The 18924-nt window shown below is 39.7% G+C and overlaps 1 protein-coding gene across 2 annotated transcripts in view; it reads right to left on the minus strand.

Annotated features, from left to right (window-relative positions):
* GALNT18 (polypeptide N-acetylgalactosaminyltransferase 18) overlaps positions 1–18924 on the minus strand; it is a 230451-nt gene that overhangs the window by 62129 nt on the left and 149398 nt on the right. For both annotated transcript variants that reach the window (XM_035327671.1, XM_035327670.1), the window contains 3 exons: positions 14427–14610; positions 13039–13236; positions 9159–9273 (listed from right to left, as the gene is read on the minus strand). In XM_035327671.1, the coding sequence (XP_035183562.1) occupies positions 9159–9273; positions 13039–13236; positions 14427–14610 (497 nt within the window). The remainder of the gene's footprint in view (positions 1–9158; positions 9274–13038; positions 13237–14426; positions 14611–18924) is intronic.

The following is an 18924-nucleotide window of genomic DNA, read 5'->3' on the forward strand; positions in this document are numbered from 1 at the left end:
ATATTTTAATTGTTGCAGAGCAATGCTTACACTAAGCCAAGGACTTTTCAGCTTCTCGCACTGTCCTGCCAGCAGGCAGGCTGAGGGTGCAGCCTGGGGTGCAGTCTGGGGGTGCAGGCTGGGAGGGGACAGACCCCGGACAGCTGACCCAAACTGGCCAAAGGGGTATTCCATACCATCCGTTTAGCATATGTCATGCTAAACAATATATAGGGGTGGCTAGCCGGGGTGGGGGAACCAGCTGCTTGGGGATAGGTTGGGCATTGATCAGCGGGTGGTGAGCAATTGCATTGTGCATCACTTGTTTTGTACATGTTATTATTAGTAGTACTATTATTATTTTCCTTTCCTTTCCTTTCAGTTCTGTTACAACACAACAATCCCTTGCCTTGTCACACAGGTCTTTCTCTGATCTTTATTAGATTACTCAATCAAACTCAAACAGTCTTGCAGAACTAAAAACTCTCTGTTTGTTTAAATTTCAGACACATATTAACTTAAAACTAGTAAGAACATGGACCTTCCCAGACTGATCCATGAAGGATCATAATACCAGTAGCTAGACCGTCATTTCCACCCCGCTCTGACAAAGAGCAGGGATATTAAACATCAGGCTACCTTATAATAATGCACTAATTAATTTCTATCTGACCTAAGCCCGCAGACTTTTAAGTGCATATTGACTTATAATAGTTTTACTTCTTTCCGAACCACTGCAAACAACAATTTACTTTCTTAAAACATCCAGATGTCTATATTAATGCCCAGCTGGTAACGTGCAACCACACAGGCGTAAGCAGTGAAAAAACATCTGTGAGAAACCTCCAAGAGCCTCTTCTTCCTTCCTTGTAGGGTAGAGCAATGCCACGTACTGCTGGTGCAGTATCAATCATTTGCTTTCCTGTGGGAACTGTTAATCTCCAGAAAGAGCAAAAATGCAAAAATGAATCACTGGAAAACTGGTAATGCTGTCTGTATGTATAATTAGACATGCTGTAGCTGCAGGTTACCTGCTGAGGCATTCATGGGCAAAATGGGGGAAAAAAACAATCATTCTACTGGAGGCTTGACACAAAAACAGAACAAGACACTGAAAGCCAGTTTGTTATGTCATGACTGGCACCCATTTAGAGGCATGACAATTTAAAGCCAATTCCTTCTTTTATACTCAATAGAGGCTGCTTATTTGTCTGAAAAAATGGCAGCCTTGATAATAGGGAATCTTAGTGTGTGTCATCTTGATATTCAGGATACTAGTACAGTGAGGTAATTTCCAAAACAAAATTTTTGAAAAATTGATGTGATTTCCAAAACAAAATCTGGTTACACAGACTGCTAGGCAAGTTCTTCAACCCTATTTGCATTGTTAAGCACTTTATTTATTTATTTATTTCATTTATTTAATGTTGGTGAAAGTGTGGGCTATGAGAGCATTTGATCCTCCCTCTAAGAAGTAAGGTTTGGTCAATCTTTAGAAATTTTTCTTGGAGAGTTCCATCTAGTAATGTTCTCTTTTTAGTTCATAAAATGGAATTAAATAGATTTCACAACCTTAAAAAGCAGTATTTAAGTGTTATCTCAAAATAGCAACTTGACTGTTACTCCTGTACTTCTGAGCTCTCTTCCTTCACACATCACTAGCCCAATACTGTTCAACACTATCTGAGATCTTACACTAAGGACTTTTTCTATAAAGCAAATCGTTCCCCAGTGGGAAGGGCTATGGCCTACTTATTAAAATCTCTATTACAATATGGCTTTAAGACCACAGCAAGTTATGATGGCTGATAGTGCAAGAATGGGAAACATCTAGATTCATTTTCTGAAGGGAATTTAGGGAAACATCCATATTGCTCTGTGGAGTGCCATGAAAGGCGACCCAGCAGCAAGGACAAAAAGGGATGTTATGCAAACATGACACATCCCGGTGCTCTCTCTCCATGCAAACAGTTCCACAACACAGCAGCCGGGTGAAAAAATTCTTAACTTTTTTTTCGCTCCCAGTTATTTCTACCTTTTGGCACACTGACCTCTCAATTTTCCTCACACAACAGTTTGTGTGGCAACATGATAAATCACAACTTGATTAACATAAAAAATCCTGCAGTTAAAAAGAAAAAAAAAAAAAAAAGTTAAAATCTACAGTTTATATGTAAACTGGAGGTGTTAGAGACACAGCATACAGAGCAGACATTCAGACAGCTATGCTGACACAGCGAAAGCACACGTGGAGTGCAAACCGGTGAACAAAGGAGGGCAAGAAGAAGGAGGAGAAAATACAAACCAGACAGCTGTTTGAGTCAAATGTGTTGTGAAACTACAGCCTAACTTGTACAGTGTTACAAAGTTTTCCTTAACAAAAATTATTGTCTTTTTACATGTAATATATTAATGATTTCGTGTTATCTATGGCTGATATTAAAAACACTGACAGGTAAAATTGCTGGAAACTTCTATGTAAAGAGGAAAAAGCCCAAAATGTTTTCAGATAAATGTGGAGATTTGGGAACAAATGCAAACAGTTGCACTTGCTTGTGATTATCAAAAAGAACACTTTTATAAGAGCATATTAGCAGAAAGAAATTTCAGGTGAGAAACCCTAGGGATGCACAAATACTTACGATCAGAAATTATGGGACATGTAAGCCATCAATAGGCTTTTAGGCACCATATGACAGAGAGTGGGTAAACTAGCCAGCAATCAACAATTATGATCCCAAATGCTGGGGCAGAAGGAGGTTTAAAAACAAACAAACAAGCAAACAAAAACAAACAAATAAACAAACAACAACAGATAAATCAAGCTAGAGCCAAATCACTTGGAGGTTTAGGTTGGATACTAGGAAGAACTTCTTTACTGAAAGGATTGTTAGGCATTGGAATAGGCTGCCCAGGGAAGTAGTTGAGTCACCATCCATGGAGGTCTTTAAAAGACGTTTAGATTTAAAGCTTAGTGATCTGGTTTAGTGGAGGACTTGTTAGTGTTAGGTCAGAGGTTGGACTAGATGATCTTGGAGATCTCTTCCAACCTAGATGATTCTGTGATTCTGTGAAAATAATAAAAATAAAAATAAAGAAAAAGGAAGTCGGCCTTTGCATTTAGGGAAAAAAAAAAAAAAAAAAAAAAGATCAGAGGAGGGCACGATAGACTTCAAATCTGCTTGCCCTGCCATAGAAGGACCACATAGACAATACCCCAAAGAACATTGGAACGTTTTCTGATCATGTTACTCATTCCTACTTTTCTGTTCATAAACCACCCTCTAATTCTCCGCCAACAAAAAAAAGCATCAGGATCAGTTTTGCTTAAGCTCTACAAACAAACCTTTAGGCTAACGGGAAAGGAAGATAATGTATTTTTTATGCCATTTAATTGCAAATACAACTCATTTCACTATGGCAATATACTTTATAAAAGTAGAGTCCTGTTACTCAATTTGAACTATAAATGTAATTTTTCCTCTAGGTCAACTGATGTAGAGACTTGATATATGTTTTAGTGGGAGCAAGACCCATTCCTTTTCCATTAAAGAGCTATTACCTTCTAACAAAAGTTTCTTTTACCCATTTAACAGATCCATTATATCTCTGTGAACATAAATTCATCTGCAAGCACAAAGTCTTTGTGACATACGTAATTACTCTAAGTCAAAGCCTGGGCTTACAGTCCCTTGACTCTGATGATGACTTAATTTGTGACCTGAGGCAAATCACTGAATATTTGTTCATGCATCTTTAAAAGTAGTACAAACAACTTTGTTGTAACACAGTATTTGGAAGCTTCATCAAACATGTAGGCTGCTTTAAAAGACAAAATGATTGCTACAGATTTGCTTGATAGAAAATCTGCTGACATCAGTAGAAATTGGAAGAAGCCTCTAAGAAGCCTACTGAAAACAAGTCTTGAACCATCTAGCACAGGACCTAATTGATTGTATCTAATTGATTGCAATGGATTTGTAGGGGCTTCCGTAACTGCACATATAGCTTGTCCAAACACAGCCCGGAAAGGAGAGCATAAATAAAGTTGAAAAATCCCAGCCTTATATTCACACTTTGTTTCTGCTACGAGTTTGTATTTGGTCTCTTGGATAAGCAGTGTGATTCCAGTTTGCCCTTCAAATATAATCTGGTCCCTTCAAAGCACACAGGTCCATCTAATTGGGAATGATCAAAAATAATCCAAAAGGAATCATTACTCATCCCAATGTGAAATTAAGAATATGATTCTGGGACAAGGTAAATGAATCTTTCAGCAATCCCAGAGTAAGAAGAGACTGAGCTGCTCAAAAGGGTGCTGCCAAGTCTTGCATCAACCAGCCAGTCTTTATTTAGTTATGGGTCACATGAATAGCTTTGCAAGAAAATATTTGCTTGAGGTGAAAATACAGCATTGCTTCTAAGATTTTAAAATGTATTCCTACTTTGAACTCATCTGTCAGCTTCTAGCTCACGGAAACAGAATTCTATTAATATTTATTTGATAATATATGTTTAAGGTTTTACAAATATTATTACAAAGCCATAGACAATGTAAAAGTCTTAGAAATTAAAATAATACCCCAAATCTGAGAGAAATACCACTGAGTAAAGAAACTAATTCATCAGAGTGAAGAGAATAAACCTCCAAAGACCTGTTTTCTGTGGTTTGATACAATTTACCAACAATGGGTGCTTCAGCTACAGTCTCCAATAGTTGAGATTTTCATATTCTCATGTAACACAAAAAACTAGACATTTGTGCAGATGATGAGGTGACAAAAATACCTCCTGGGAGAGGATTCTGGGGTAAGATTACATTGCCTTAGGATCTAATTCCTGGCTGTACGCAGTGAGAACTCCATTAGTTTAGTTTAAAACAAACCATTTCAAGATTTCAGAAGACAAAATAAGTGGTTTCTCCTTTATAATGAGAATAAATCCTATACTTTGCTTCTCAGAAGCACTTCAGCTAGGAAATTAAATCTCATCTCACACCACTGAAGATGCAGCTGCTAACAAAGCAAATGGAGAGTAAGTCTTTGACTCTGTGCATAGGCACAGAGTTACCAAGTTTACCCTGATATCAGTTCATCTACATCATCATACGATGTTGTAGCTGATATGTGTGAGTTTGGCTAACAGTAGTTTTATATCCTCTGGAACAAAATAGTAATATAAGGATGCAGGACCTTGTTCTACTTAACATGTTTAAGATGAACAAGTAACTCAAACGATCCTTACTCTTCCTGCTCTTTCTGTAGTTGAATGTTTACCTGTTCTCATCCTGTAAGTATTTGTTCTTACATGCTTATTACATAAATTTTCTCAGTGACAGAACTGACTTCCGGTACCTAAATACTGCAAAGGGAACAGGCTATGTTCCTACTTTTTGGACAGCTTGGACACAAGAACAATTACTGTCCGTATTGATTCATCGTAGGCCCTGCAGTTGAAAGCAACACAGGTAATCTAGAGGTAAATATTTTTGTGCTGCAGAGACAAGATGTATTTCAGCACCAAAGACAGGCCATCTGGCATGCAATCACCTTCTGACCATAGTTTTGTGCATAGCCCTATCTAAAAGAAATCAAACAGCACCACTAAGGATGAGTGCTAAGGATGCAACTGGATGGCACGACTGCCCACATTGTGACAGCACGTTCTTAGGAGTGACCTGTACTTTGCCAAGAAACTGTATGGGTATGCACCCACAGCAGATGGCTAAGGAAATAAGTTTGCTTATGAAGCTTAACAACTATAGAAAAAATACTATGATTTCCAGAAGCTTTAATATTGCACTGTACATTTATATTCATCCTTGTATCATCTGGGATATGCTGAGAATTGTGAAAAGAGTTAGTAATAAACTGTTGAAAAATCTGCTCAGTGATTTGTTTTGATACAGCTAAGAACACAGATCCGAGTCAGGATAAAGTTAGATGAGGCAGCATACATTACACTACCTTGCACATTACAATCTGCTGCAGATGAAAGTATTTTATGTAGGTCAGGCAGTGCTTCACTGGAGACAAGGGAAAAAAAAAAAAAAAAAAAAAAGCATAAGGAAATCAGAGCAGTGTTGGGCCTTATTCCAGTGATCCAGTCTACTCCAAAGTTTCAATTATACAGAGATTTCTGTCTCTCTGGTCTTGTCTTTCAAAGTACTCATCATGATCAGCTGCTGCAAGGCTAAGTCTAACGGACTGGATAGCATATATCTCGTGATGCAGAACTAGATAAAACTCTTTATGCTCACAGAGAGACTATAGTTTCATCAGTTGTGGAAAGAAAAGTAAAATCAAAGTGACACTAATTTTCAACTCATTGAAACACTGAGCTGCAAAATTGTGTTTCAGGAGCAGAATAAGGCTCTCTGGCCCTCACAGTGAAGAGAATGGTGTTATTAAAAGAAGCAGTCCTGGTTTTCTCTGTCCTTATCCTTACAATTGTGCTCTAACATAACTGAGAGGGTACCTGCCCTTCAGTCTTCCTGCAATAATATTTTATCTCTGACAGAGAGGAGGAAAGGAATTGCAGAAACCCAGAAGTAAGAATGACTATTTTTTGGTTATATCTCACAGTCTCATCAGAGAATTATTTATTTTTTGTTTAAATTCTTTTTTTTTTTTTTTTTTTTTTTTTTTTGCTATTATATAACTATATTTTTAATCTGGCAATGAAAAAGCACAAAATACTATCTTCCACTAACATTTCAATAGCAGGGTTTAGAATTTGATTTTTATAACACACATCATTCCATTTTTCACTACCGCCTATCAATCTAGGAATTTCTCTTGTATCAAAAAACTTGAAAGATTCTCAAAATGAGCAACACTGTATTTGTGGATGGTATTTAGTTGTGATGAGAGATGGAAAGAGGTTCACAAAACACACAAAATACTACACACAGTAAACAGATGGAAGAAGAAAGTATGTGCACTTGTGTAACTTCAGTACTTTATGAATACCTTAACTCCCCTGTAGAGAGAAGGCAGCATAAATGCCTGTATATTTCAGCTTGATCCATAGTGATTTTCCTAATTTAAATAAACAAATTAATCTAGAAAGGCTTTTCGCATTACATCTATGAGAAACTATCCTCCTTACTGAGCCCAGGATCATTGGTACACAGGGAGTTTTAGGTAACATCTCTGCAGAATAATACCAAATTCTGTATTTATATTCTTTTTCCATATAAGATCTTTAAAAAGATATGGGATTTTTTAAAATATATATATTTTATATATTTTTATATAATATAATATGTATATAATATTATGTATATGTATATAATATATGTATATAATATTATATATATATTTATATTTTAAAGATATATATTTTAAAAAGATATATTTTTCCCCTTCTCAAATGCAACAATCCTTACAACTACAGAGCAGTAGTATTGTAGTGGGTTTACATGACAAGGTTTTGGTAGCAGGGGGGCGTAGGGGTGGCTTCTGTGAGAAGAATCTAGGAGCTGCCCCATGTTTGGTGAGGGCCCCACTGCTGACCAGAGCTGAGCCAATAAGTGATGTTGTTTGCGCCTCTGTGAGAGCAGATTTAAGACAGGGAAAAAAACGCTGCGCCACACAGCAGCTGGGAGAGTGAGAGGAGTGAGGAACAGCCTTGCAGGTGCCAAGGTCAGCGAAGAAGGAGGGGGAGAGGTGCTCCAGGTGCAGGAGCAGAAGTCCCCTGCGGCCTGTGGTGAGGACCATGGTGAAGCAGGCTGTCCCCCTGCAGCCCATGGAGTACCACGGTGGAGCAGGGTTCCACACTGCAGCCCGTGGAGGAGACCACAGTGGAGCAGGTGGACCTGCACTGACAGAGACTGCGGCCTGTGGAAGACCCCTGCCGGAGCAGATTCTGGGCCAGACCTGTAGGTCGTAGAGAGGAGACCACGCAGGAGCAGGTGACCTGGCAGGAGCTGCTGCCCGTAGGGGAACCCAGGTTGGAGCAGTTTGCTCCCGAGGGATGGATCCCGTGGTACAGACCCATATCTGGAGCAGTTCTTGAAGAGCTGCTGCCTGTGGGAAGCCCATGCTGGATCAGTTCAGCAAGGACTGCATCCCGTGGGAGGGACCCCACAGCACAGGGGACGAGAGTGACTGAGAAGAAGTGGCAGAGAAGAATTTCTATAGACTGACCATAACCTCCATTCCCCCGTTCTCCGGCGCTGCTCGTGGGGAGGAGGTGGAAGAGGGTGGATGGGGGGCACAAGGTGCTTTTGGTTTCTTTCCTTTGTTTCTCACTTCTCTAGCTTGTTAGTAATAGCCAATAAATCTTGCTATCTCCCTATGCTGAGTCTGTTTTGCCCATCAAAATAATTACTGCGTGATCTCCCTGTCCTTATCTCAACCCTTGAGCCCAAATCATCATATTTTCTCCCTGTTCCTCTTTGAGGAGGGGGAGTGAGAGAGCGGTGTGTTGGGTCTGTCTGGGATGGAGTCACCTTTCCCTGCAGTAGCCCACACAGTGCTGTGCTCTGCACTCATAGCTGGAACAGCACTGGTATCACTCCAGTGTTGTGTCTATTGTGCTGGCACAACATCAGAACTCCTTCCAGGCCCCCAAGAGCCAGCAGGCTGGGGGTGGGCAATTGATGGGGAGGGGACATCACCAGGGCAGCTGACCTAAACCAACCAAAGGGATATTCCATAACACATGATGTCACACTCAGCAATAAAAGGGGGCTCTCGTGGGGGAGGGGCTCTCCTGAACAACCGGTACACGTTTTGAGGCCCTGCTTCCCGGGACGTGGCCGAACATCGCTCGTTGATGGGAAGTAGAGAATAACTTTTTTTTCTTTCTCTCTGTGCTTCCGCGCGGCCTTGTTGTTTCTTTTGTTTCTCTTTCTCCCCATTCCCCTTTCCTTAATTAAATCATTCTCATCTCAAACCTCGAGCTCTTTGTGTTGTCTTTTCTCCCCCTTCCTCTTTGAGGAGGGGAGGAGTGAGAGAGCGGTTGTGGTGGAGCTCGGCTGCCCACTCGAGTAAAACCATCACAAGCGGTTGTGGTGGAACTCGGTCGCCCACCCGAGTAAAACCATCACAAGTATGCATGTTCTTTGCATGTTGTCACCTACACATATGTAATTCCTTTTTTTTTCCCTATAATAAAGACCAGGTCGTACTTTCTAATGGAAGCCACCAGTGCTGTTTGTTTACGTTCCTTACCCTGATTCCAAGCTCCACATTCTCCCCTCCATATACTTCCATGCCTTCATCTAGTAAGCCAATCTCTTGGAAATATTCTCTGTCTACTATGAAGCACCCAATCAATGCAGGACTTCTGGAAGAAAAAACAGGAGCAAGCAAAATTAACAGACAGAATACAAACAATTTTATTATTCCAAAATTGACTGTTTTGCTGGGTCAAACAGTGTGTCAAACAGTGTGTCAAGATGGATTCTTAAGAAGGTAGTCCTCAAATAGATTTATTCAGCTTTGTTTTCTAATGTGATTCTATGGTGAAGAAAGCACTGAAAGAAAACAGACTAAAAATGATTGGACAAACACATTCACCACAACAGGCAGGATTTAAGGATTTAAAAAGACTAGACCCAACAGCTGCAACTTTGTTTCTGAGGCTCCAGCTATTGTAGCCAAAATGTGGAATAGTCTATCCCTACTAAGTTCTCAGGTGTCTGTGATAATTAAAAGGGATACCCAATGGTGTATGGTTTTCTAAGTTTAGCTAGAAGCTAGGCTCATCTGCATTTAAGAAAACATTCATCTTTAAAAGTTTATGTTAAAGAGGAAGTGATTTCTTCAAAAGGAACTTCCAGGTAAACTTTTGCAATGCTGAATTAAGAAATGCCTGCCCTTCCCAGCATTCAATAACACTAGTCCATTGTCCTAAGCCAAATTTAAACAAGTCACATACCTTTACCAAATCCACAAGCTATATTTATGTCATGACCTGAATTAGCCAACTTCTACTAAGCAGAGCTAATATTAAGAAGGATAGAGTTCAACCACAGAGTACAATTCTACCTTTATGAGATGCAGTGGAGGAGAATGCATAGTAGTGTGGCCTTTTCTTTGTTTTCCTACCATTCATACACATTGGTGAGAAATAAAAATGTCTTTTCTGATAATTATGCTGGTATCAGTAAATTTAGGAACAACAGGATATTAATTAGCAGTACAGGGGAAAACATCCTGCACTATTCTGGACATGCAATACGGTTCAGAGGAAGTAGTCTAGGAGGTTTCTGGAGAGTGTGGAAGACAGTATCCTGATGCAGCTGGTTAGTGGGCCTACCAGGGGAGGTGCCTCGCTGGACCTTCTGTTCACAGAGAAGGACTGGTGGGATATGTGGTGGTCAGGAGCTGTCCTGGGCAGAGTGACCACAAAACGGTAGAGTTCTCTATTCCTGGCGAAGTCAGGAGGGGGACCAGTAAAACTGCTGTCTTAGACTTCTGGAGGTCAGACTTTGAGCTGTTCAGGACACTGGTTGGCAGAGTCCTTTGGGAGGCAGTTCTGAAGGGCAGAGGAGTCTAGGAAGGCTGGGCACTCCTCAAGAAGGAAATCTTAATGGCTCAGGAGCGGTCTGTCCCCACGTGCCCAAAGATAAGCCAGCATGGAAGAAGACTGGCCTGGCTGCACAGGGCGTTGTGGCTAGAGCTTAGGAAAAAAAGAGGGTTTATGATCTTTGGAAAAGAGGGCAGGCCACTCAGAAGGGTTATAAGTGCCAGGGAAGCTCATGGAGCAGATTATCTTGAGTGTCATCACGCAGCACTTGCAGGGCAAGCAGGCGATCAGGCCCAGTCAGCAGGGGTTTATGAAAGGCAGGTCCTGCTTGACGAAACTGATCTCCTTCTATGACAAAGTGACCCACTTAGTGGATGAGGGAAAGGCTGTGGATTTGGTCTAGCTTGACTTCAGCAAGGCTTTTGACACGGTTTCCCACAGCATTCTCCTCAAGAAACTGGCTGCTCATGGCTTGGACTGGTGCACACTTTGTTGGGTTAGAAACTGGCTAGGTATCCAGGCCCAAAGAGTCGTGGTGAATGGATTTACATTCAGTTGGAGGCTGGTCACTAGTGGCGTCCCCCAGGGCCAGCACTCTTTAATACAGTACTGGGGCCAGTTCTCTTTAATATCTTTATTGATGATCTGGATGAGGGGATTGAGTGCACCCTCGGTAAGTTTGCAGATGACACCAAGTTAGGTGCGTGTGTCGATCTGCTCAAGAGTAGGAAGGCTCTGCAGGAGGATCTGGATAGGCTGGACCGATGGGCTGAGGCCAACTGTATGAGGTTCAACAAGGCCAAGTGCCGGGTCCTGCACCTGGGGCGCAACAACCCCAAGCAGTGCTGGGAGATGAGTGGTTAGAAAGCTGCCTGGCAGAGAAGGACACGGGGGTATTGGTTGATAGTCGGCTGAATATGAGCCAGCAGTGTGCTCAGGTGGCCAAGGAGGCCAACAGCATCCTGGCTTACATAAGAAACAGTGTGGCCAGCAGGGCTAGGGACATGACTGTCCCCCTGTACTCGGCTCTGGTGAGGCTGTACCTCGAGTACTGTGTTCAGTTTTGGGCCCCTCGCTACAAGAAGTACATGGAGGTGCTCGAGCGAGTCCAGAGAAGGACAATGAAGCTGGTGAAGGGTCTGGAGAACAAGTTAACTGTTGCTTCTGACAATCTTTTAGAAGTATTTTTCTGAGCACATGCTTCTCTTTTTTATAATTCTAGAGGCATATTTGGAGGCATGACAGACACCATCAATACGTGGTTTTTTGTTTGTTTGTTTTTAAATTATTCATCACATGCACACACCATATCTCACTGAATAAAAGGCTCCAGGGAAGTGGCTAGGGGAAAATCTAAATATCCAATATTCTTAAAGGATATTTGCTCCACAGTACTCACAAAGCACGTAGTTTTTCGATAATACAGAACAGTAGATTTGCTCTTCATTCTGAGCTTAGGTACCTTTAACTTTAAAAAGTTACCATAATTAATATAGAAGGTTTGCCTCTCCAGGAATTAGTAGAATATTTCAAGGCATTTTCATAATAATAACACAGTTCATTAAGGCTATGAAACCCTTCTAATGACGTGGAAATTACCACCCCTTTTTATGTCTGTGGCAAACCTGTGAATTTTTAGCTGCTACTTCCCAATTCTGAATTCTGTTCTAATGATCAGCACGTGGATCAGGGCAGACCAGTGTCTAAGCTGACAACTCCCCAGAAGAGATGCCTGCCTGAAAAGACAAAACCACTGGATGAGATACCCCTTGCACTAACTGCATGGAAACAAGTAACTGAGTGCTACTGATGAACTCCCAATGTTGCTGCTGCTATTTAAGGTTCTGCTTTGCAGCTGGTGAAAACGGTCTTCATGCTTGTTTTCTGCAGAGTTAGATAAAAGGTACCCGTGACCTCCTTGGCATGAATGCCTAGACAGAAAGAGGACTGGAATCTCAGCAGAGCTTCAGGGGGACTCAGAAGTCTTTATCTTCCTCCCAGAGGTAAGGGTATTGTTCTGGGCCAGCCCAACAATGCTCTAGCCGTGATAACAAAAAACACAGCTAGACTGTACAAAAGCAAGAATTTATTACAGTTGTTGCTAATAAGCTTTTGGTGGACCAGCATTAACTCCGATGACATAATACAGCTATAAAGCTATGTGGCAGTATTATGAAGAATTCAACTGTCAGATTAGTTATGTTATATAATGTATTTGTAAAAAAAAAAAAATCTGTTTCTGGCCCATTACCACTAAATTATCAGACAACATTTGGAGGAAGAGCACGGCTGAATATTCAAGTCTACTGTTTCATTTTAGCTAAGGCTTTTTTGTTTGTTTGTTTGTTTGTTTTCCATGCTAATAACAATGAAACCTATTAAAAAACATCTACTGATAAAGGTTTTCTTGATATATGTAGGGGGAGCAAGGACACAGATCAAGGACATTTAACTAATTTAACATCTAATTTAACATTGCAGTCAGTAAGACCTATTACATAGCTGAGACCACACACCATCTGTCACATCTAGATGAGCATTTCCTGCAATACACTAATCTGGGTCACAGTTGCATGTTACCTTATTGGAGCAGTTGTGTTCTCCAGTTTCCACCATGACTTAGGAGGGTTCAGATAGCGGCACCATAGCTCCCAGTCAAACCCTTGTGCTGAAAGGGGATATTCTTCTATTTCAAAATTATCATACTTAATGTTATCAAATGATGGAGAAATGACCCTTTTTCTGTTTTCCTTTATCCTAGTGAGCACTGGTTCAGCCCTAAAAAATAAAATAAAATAAAAAATTAAGACTATGTAGTAGGATAGCACTGATGGAAATAGCAGCTTACACTGTGTATTTCAGAAGGAGCAATGTCTATAGGTGTTAGCTATTCAGAGTTTTCATTGCTTTAAGACAGAGATTTGACAGAGCGGGACCTGCCCCAAAATAATGCAGTACAATATTTTATCAAGGGCTCTCTGTTATTATCCTTGATGTTAGCTGGAAATGGAAGAAATTACTATGTGCATATCACAGAGCATTTACACCCCTGCTACCAAGTAATGATAACTACAGGCTCTCAATATCATCAAGGACATCAAGATCAGAGTTAATAATAGATTTATCCTGCAGACAGCACCTCCTGCCTTTTTACTATCTTTTTTACTCAAGAAACAGATATATTAAATCTAGACCAAACAAATTCAAATACATGTTTTTAGGTATGCACTACTTTTGCCAAGAGCAGCAACCTCAGAGACAAAATGACACTTCTTTGTTTATAATGTAAAATATAAACTTTTTTAGTATTATTAAAAGAAGGTCAATTTGCTTCAGCCCTTTGCCCATAAGGAGCATTACTGGAGGGAGCTGATCTCTGAAAAATATAAGCATAGAAAATAATTTTTTTTCTCAGCAGTTTGTCCTTTATTAGTAATATAAGATATTTGAAAGCTACATAAATGTGAAGCATTTTCTGTTTGCTGAGAACAATTTACAATATTGCCCTGAGATTTGAAGAGAACTCAAGCAACTCAAAGAAGCAAAACCTGAATCATAAGTGTGCTGCCCCTAACTGCAAACCCTAACCTGGTATCTGTAACTAGCCTACCTTACTCAGCTTCTTTATGTCAAAATTACCATTTACTTGAAAGAAAAACAATAATACACAATAGATTCGGATATTTTAGATATATTTTGACAACAAGTGTGAGCTCACTTAATGCACAGTTTTCCAATTTAGTTAAATACATTGTAATTACACCAGGAGATAACTCACACTAGAAAAATATATACAGAGTATTACATAGCACAGACACATTTTTGGTGATTGTGTCCATCTCTGAATCCTTATTAAAAAGATCAAAATATTAATTCATCATCTATATGCAAGAGAAATAGCATTTAGTAATTCACAAACAGTGCTTAGAAAAGGCCCCTTTATCAGATAAATACAAGGAGACACATACCATCCCACATTGAATTCCACATGGGCATCAAAGAGAGCAACTACTGGTGCTGTGGCTACTCTCCATCCACTAACTCGAGATCGAATCAGCCCCTCTTGTTTGCTGTGTCGAACAACCTTGATGAAACCAGGCTTCCGAGCATTCACTTCATCAACATACTTCTTTAGTTTCTCTTTGAGTTCTTCTGTGCAAAGGAAAGAATTGGATGTTAAGAAACAGCAGCTCGCCAAGATGTAAAAATCCACTCTTTCAGCAAAACAGGAGTCTTCTCACAGAATACTCCATGTTGATTTAAATACTAAGACTTCTAAAAAAAAAAAAAAAAAAAAAAAAAAAGGAAAAGAAAAAGAAAGAAGGAATGCAAATTATATAGTAATAAAAAATGAAGTGTAACAATTCAGCCTGATTGCCAAAATCCTGTCGCTGTTTAACATTAACATGCCACAAAATAAAGCATTCAGTCATAAAGTACCATAGCTACATAAGTACATATTATGTTACTGTAGCAACAAATAGGTTAACTATCTTATATTTCCAGAAAAAATAAGCCAAAGTATTGTCCATTAACTTCCTTTACTAATATTTCAAGAAATGAAAGAAAATAATAAAATTAATTATTTGTACTTTTTCCTTTTTTTTTTTTTTTTTTTTTTCCCTGAACTTGGACAATACCTTACTATCTCAGCTAAAAAGTTCTATGGCTTCTACTCGTTTTTTCAGCAGAACAAAGACCAGTAAAAGCACTGGAGGAGAATTATTCCTAATTAAAACATGATGACCTACTTCGACAGTTATTACATCTCTGGCTTTAAGACCACTGCATGAGAAAACTCAATAGGAAGAACTGAAATATAGTGTTCACTATTATTGTTTATTAGCATTGCAATGTTCTATTTACATTATGGTAGCACTGAGAATTCCCTTGGCATTATTAAGTTCCCTTTCTTCACAATCTCTCCACAAAAATCCTGAAATGTCTTTGCTGCAAGGCAGAATATTACTCCTGTGGTTATGATGATAAACTGGAAATTGTCAGATCTGCATTAAGAGTTCAATTCTGCCTAGCCCTTCCTGTGAAATCTTGGGCAAGCCACTTAACTTCTTCATAAATAATTCTGCACCTGTGAAATGTGATCACCACACTTGTTTCTTCTTTTTGGTCTATTTAGACTTGAAGCTCTAGAGACCACACTTGGCTTTTTCCATGCATTGCACAGTCCCTAGCACACTGAAATAGGGGGGCATCAGGCAACTGGTGGCCCCCAGCCCAACCCAGGAGGGAGCAGCACCCTGGAGTCTGCAGTGGGAAGGGAGTACCTTAGCTTCTGCCATGCTGGCTGGACCAAGCATGAGTATTTTCACTGAGCTTCTGTTCAAGAGCTAGTTGTTTATACAAGTCAGGTATGCTTGTGTGCAGTCCTGAAGGTTCACAAAAAAAGTGAACACATTACTTCCATCAAAACACATGAAATAGGTTTTTTACTCAGAAATCTGTTTGCTTCCCATACAGCTCTGCTCCTCTGAACCTTGTGTGTGCCATCTGCCATTTCCACAGTTTTCTTCCCTTGCTGATTTCAGTCCCTGATCCATACATACGCACCAGATAAGTTGGTCATGCCACTGTTTTTCCTATTTCCTAGAGAAAAAACCTTTGGGTTTTTGCTCAGATGTTCAATGCCAAGGTATCCCTTGGTTGTAGCTTCTAATGCTCTCGCTAACGTGAAATAAATTTTTCATTAAAAAAATGATCCTATTAGCCAGACTACAAGGTATTTAGCATCCCCATAAGCTTCAGGAAGTCTGTGACATTTCATAAAGGCCCAATGTAGTAATAACAATATTCACAAAGTGCTTCCATCAATGTCATATTTCTGGTCTCAATACACTTGCATGAAAAACAAACCATGGGTTTTCCCCTGTAGTTTCTAACATTTGTTCTTCAACACATTCTTATTTCATTCATTCTTTAATGTGGATTACACATGTGTAATATATATATAATAACCAATGTATGTATTGATTGCTTTCAGAGAATTTTATATCTCATTAAATCTGCTAGGCAGTCCAATGTTAATCTGCCCATTTCAAACTGACTTGCAACCATGTGAAAACACAAACCTCAGGGCAATGCTAACAGAAGGCACAGGCACAATTTCACACAACTCTTCTGTCTATCCTGCAACTTTGCGGTCTGCCTATGTTGGGTATAACACACATGATCAACATGTGTGTACAACAGCAAACCTCTTGAACACGCTGCAAACCCAAATATAGGTCCTATATTGTTCAAATAAATTCAATAGCTGGATGTGTTTGGGGAACAAGAAGTTACCAATCAATGTGAAGATACTAAAATACAACAGCTTGTTTGTTTGGGTTTTAAACATAACCAATGATCTTCATTGTTTTATCAGGTGTTAGCTGTGCAATCTGCTCCTAGCTGCAAGCCAGGGGAAGATTTCTGCACTGAACCCAGTAACTCCTCACCAGCATAAGCCAACCACTCTAGGAACTGGTCACCTCAATCAGATCTGGACAGTATGCACACTAGAATGGTTAATGCAAGAGAAAGTTAAAAGCAAACACACTTTTTTAGCCACATTAAATGTTCATCCTTGGAAAGTAAATGGATGTGTCCTCTCTTAGGACACATTAGTTTCTAAGTTCTTCTAAAGAGGAACCAAGCTGTTGCACAAGGGGTCCTCTAGCTTAAAGACTGCTGCAGCCCATATGACCTGAATGGGTCTACTTCTCAGGGTAAGGAGGAAGGGAAAAGATGATCAAGTGAAACAATTCCTTAAATCCACCCCTTTTTGAGAGGCTCCCAGAGAGCCACCAGGCAAGAATGCTCTTGCAGCTGGTTGTTCTGGTGTTGCAGGGCTATGCATACCATGTACCTTGACAGAAATGAACTCTCTGCATCGAAACAAGAGAATACCAAATAAAAGTGCTAATGTGTACAGTTTTTCTGAAAACAACCACCAACAATAATTAAAATGAAATAATCTATAACGGAAGTCCATCGCAGTACTTAAACTGTAGCTATGTTTTCAGAATGAACTTGATATATTCCTAAAATTTTTCAATTGACATTGCTCCTATCTTTTATCTATGCTCATATTATTGTTTTCTCTTTGACTGCATTGTCTTGAATAAACAAGACTCAGAAATCTACATTTACGTGAAACATTAACTCACATAGTACAGAGCACTCTTCTACTTCATACTAGATTTGCTGGATGTTGATCAGTACACTTTTTTCCCTTAGAAAGCCCACAATTACATTCATGTTTTCTATTGTGTTTGTGCAAAGCAACACATTCTTATTGCTCATCTCCAACACACAGATTTGTAGCAAGCGAAAAATGATCAAACCAACCACTAGCTAACAGCAGCTTAAATTGAAAAGAATACAATTAAGTTATTGAAATTGTGCCTCTCTAAAAATTGTCCAAAACAGTTATCTATTCCCAAAATGCAACATGGTGGAAAATTAATATCAAAGCAATAAGAGATCAAAGCTTTGTTCTCAGTGCAAGTGGCTGTTCATAGTTTTGCAATATCAGGAAGCTGTATTTCCCACAACAATCAGCAGCATCACTGCTGAGTATCAAATATGTAAAAGGAAAGCAAGCTCTAATCAAAGACTTGAAAATCAGTGCTTTTGAAACAGTCACTGTTCTCTCAATCACCTTCTTTCTTAGCAAGTGGGCTATTCTTACTCCTGTCATACACATTTCCTAATGTGGACTGACTTTGTAAGCTTGAGCAAACACAAAGTCTTTTCCATATCTAGGTTTAGTATGGAAATAAGTGGAAATGGAACAGAACCCAAATCTTGGCTTGCCACCAGTGCAACTTGAGCTGCACATTATAGCTGTGACATTTACTATGCAGTATGCACTTTTAATACACACTGCAGCTTTTTGCAAATAAAGTGAATGGCGAGAGAGAGTCCCAGGGGAACCTTACAGGCTTACCCATGATCAGTCTGTATCGAGGAATCCTTCTCTGGACTTCAGTATCAGCCCCAGGAGGCAGAGGAGAGCGCTGCATTTCACCTAATCTTTGATACTGACCTGCCAGCTGTGACTCTGTAGTGTGTCCACAGGAGAGAAAGCAGTATTTTGCAGCCATTTTCTGGTCATTGTTATTTAAAACAGCATAGCCTTGCTTTGCGAAGGCAGAGGGCTGACCAGAGCGTTATGCACACCCTTTGTCTTACAAAACCTATCAAGCAGATTCCCCATGAAGAAAAAATAGTTTACTAAAAAAAACATATCCTTTTGACTCAACCACAAGACACAGCAGACGTTCAAATGAAGCTTAGAAAGTCAGTATTGCAGAACTTTAAAGATGACCTAGCTGGATACTTAAGTCAGGTTTTTTGTTTTGTTTTGTTTTCTTCAAGCAGTCTACATTTTTCTGACTGTTACATTAGAAATCTGAGTTCAATTGTCTTTGACAGTTTTCAGAGCCCAACTGGATTGAATGATAC

This window comes from Oxyura jamaicensis, chromosome 5 (genome assembly GCF_011077185.1).
Source record: "Oxyura jamaicensis isolate SHBP4307 breed ruddy duck chromosome 5, BPBGC_Ojam_1.0, whole genome shotgun sequence".
NCBI lineage: Eukaryota > Metazoa > Chordata > Aves > Anseriformes > Anatidae > Oxyura > Oxyura jamaicensis.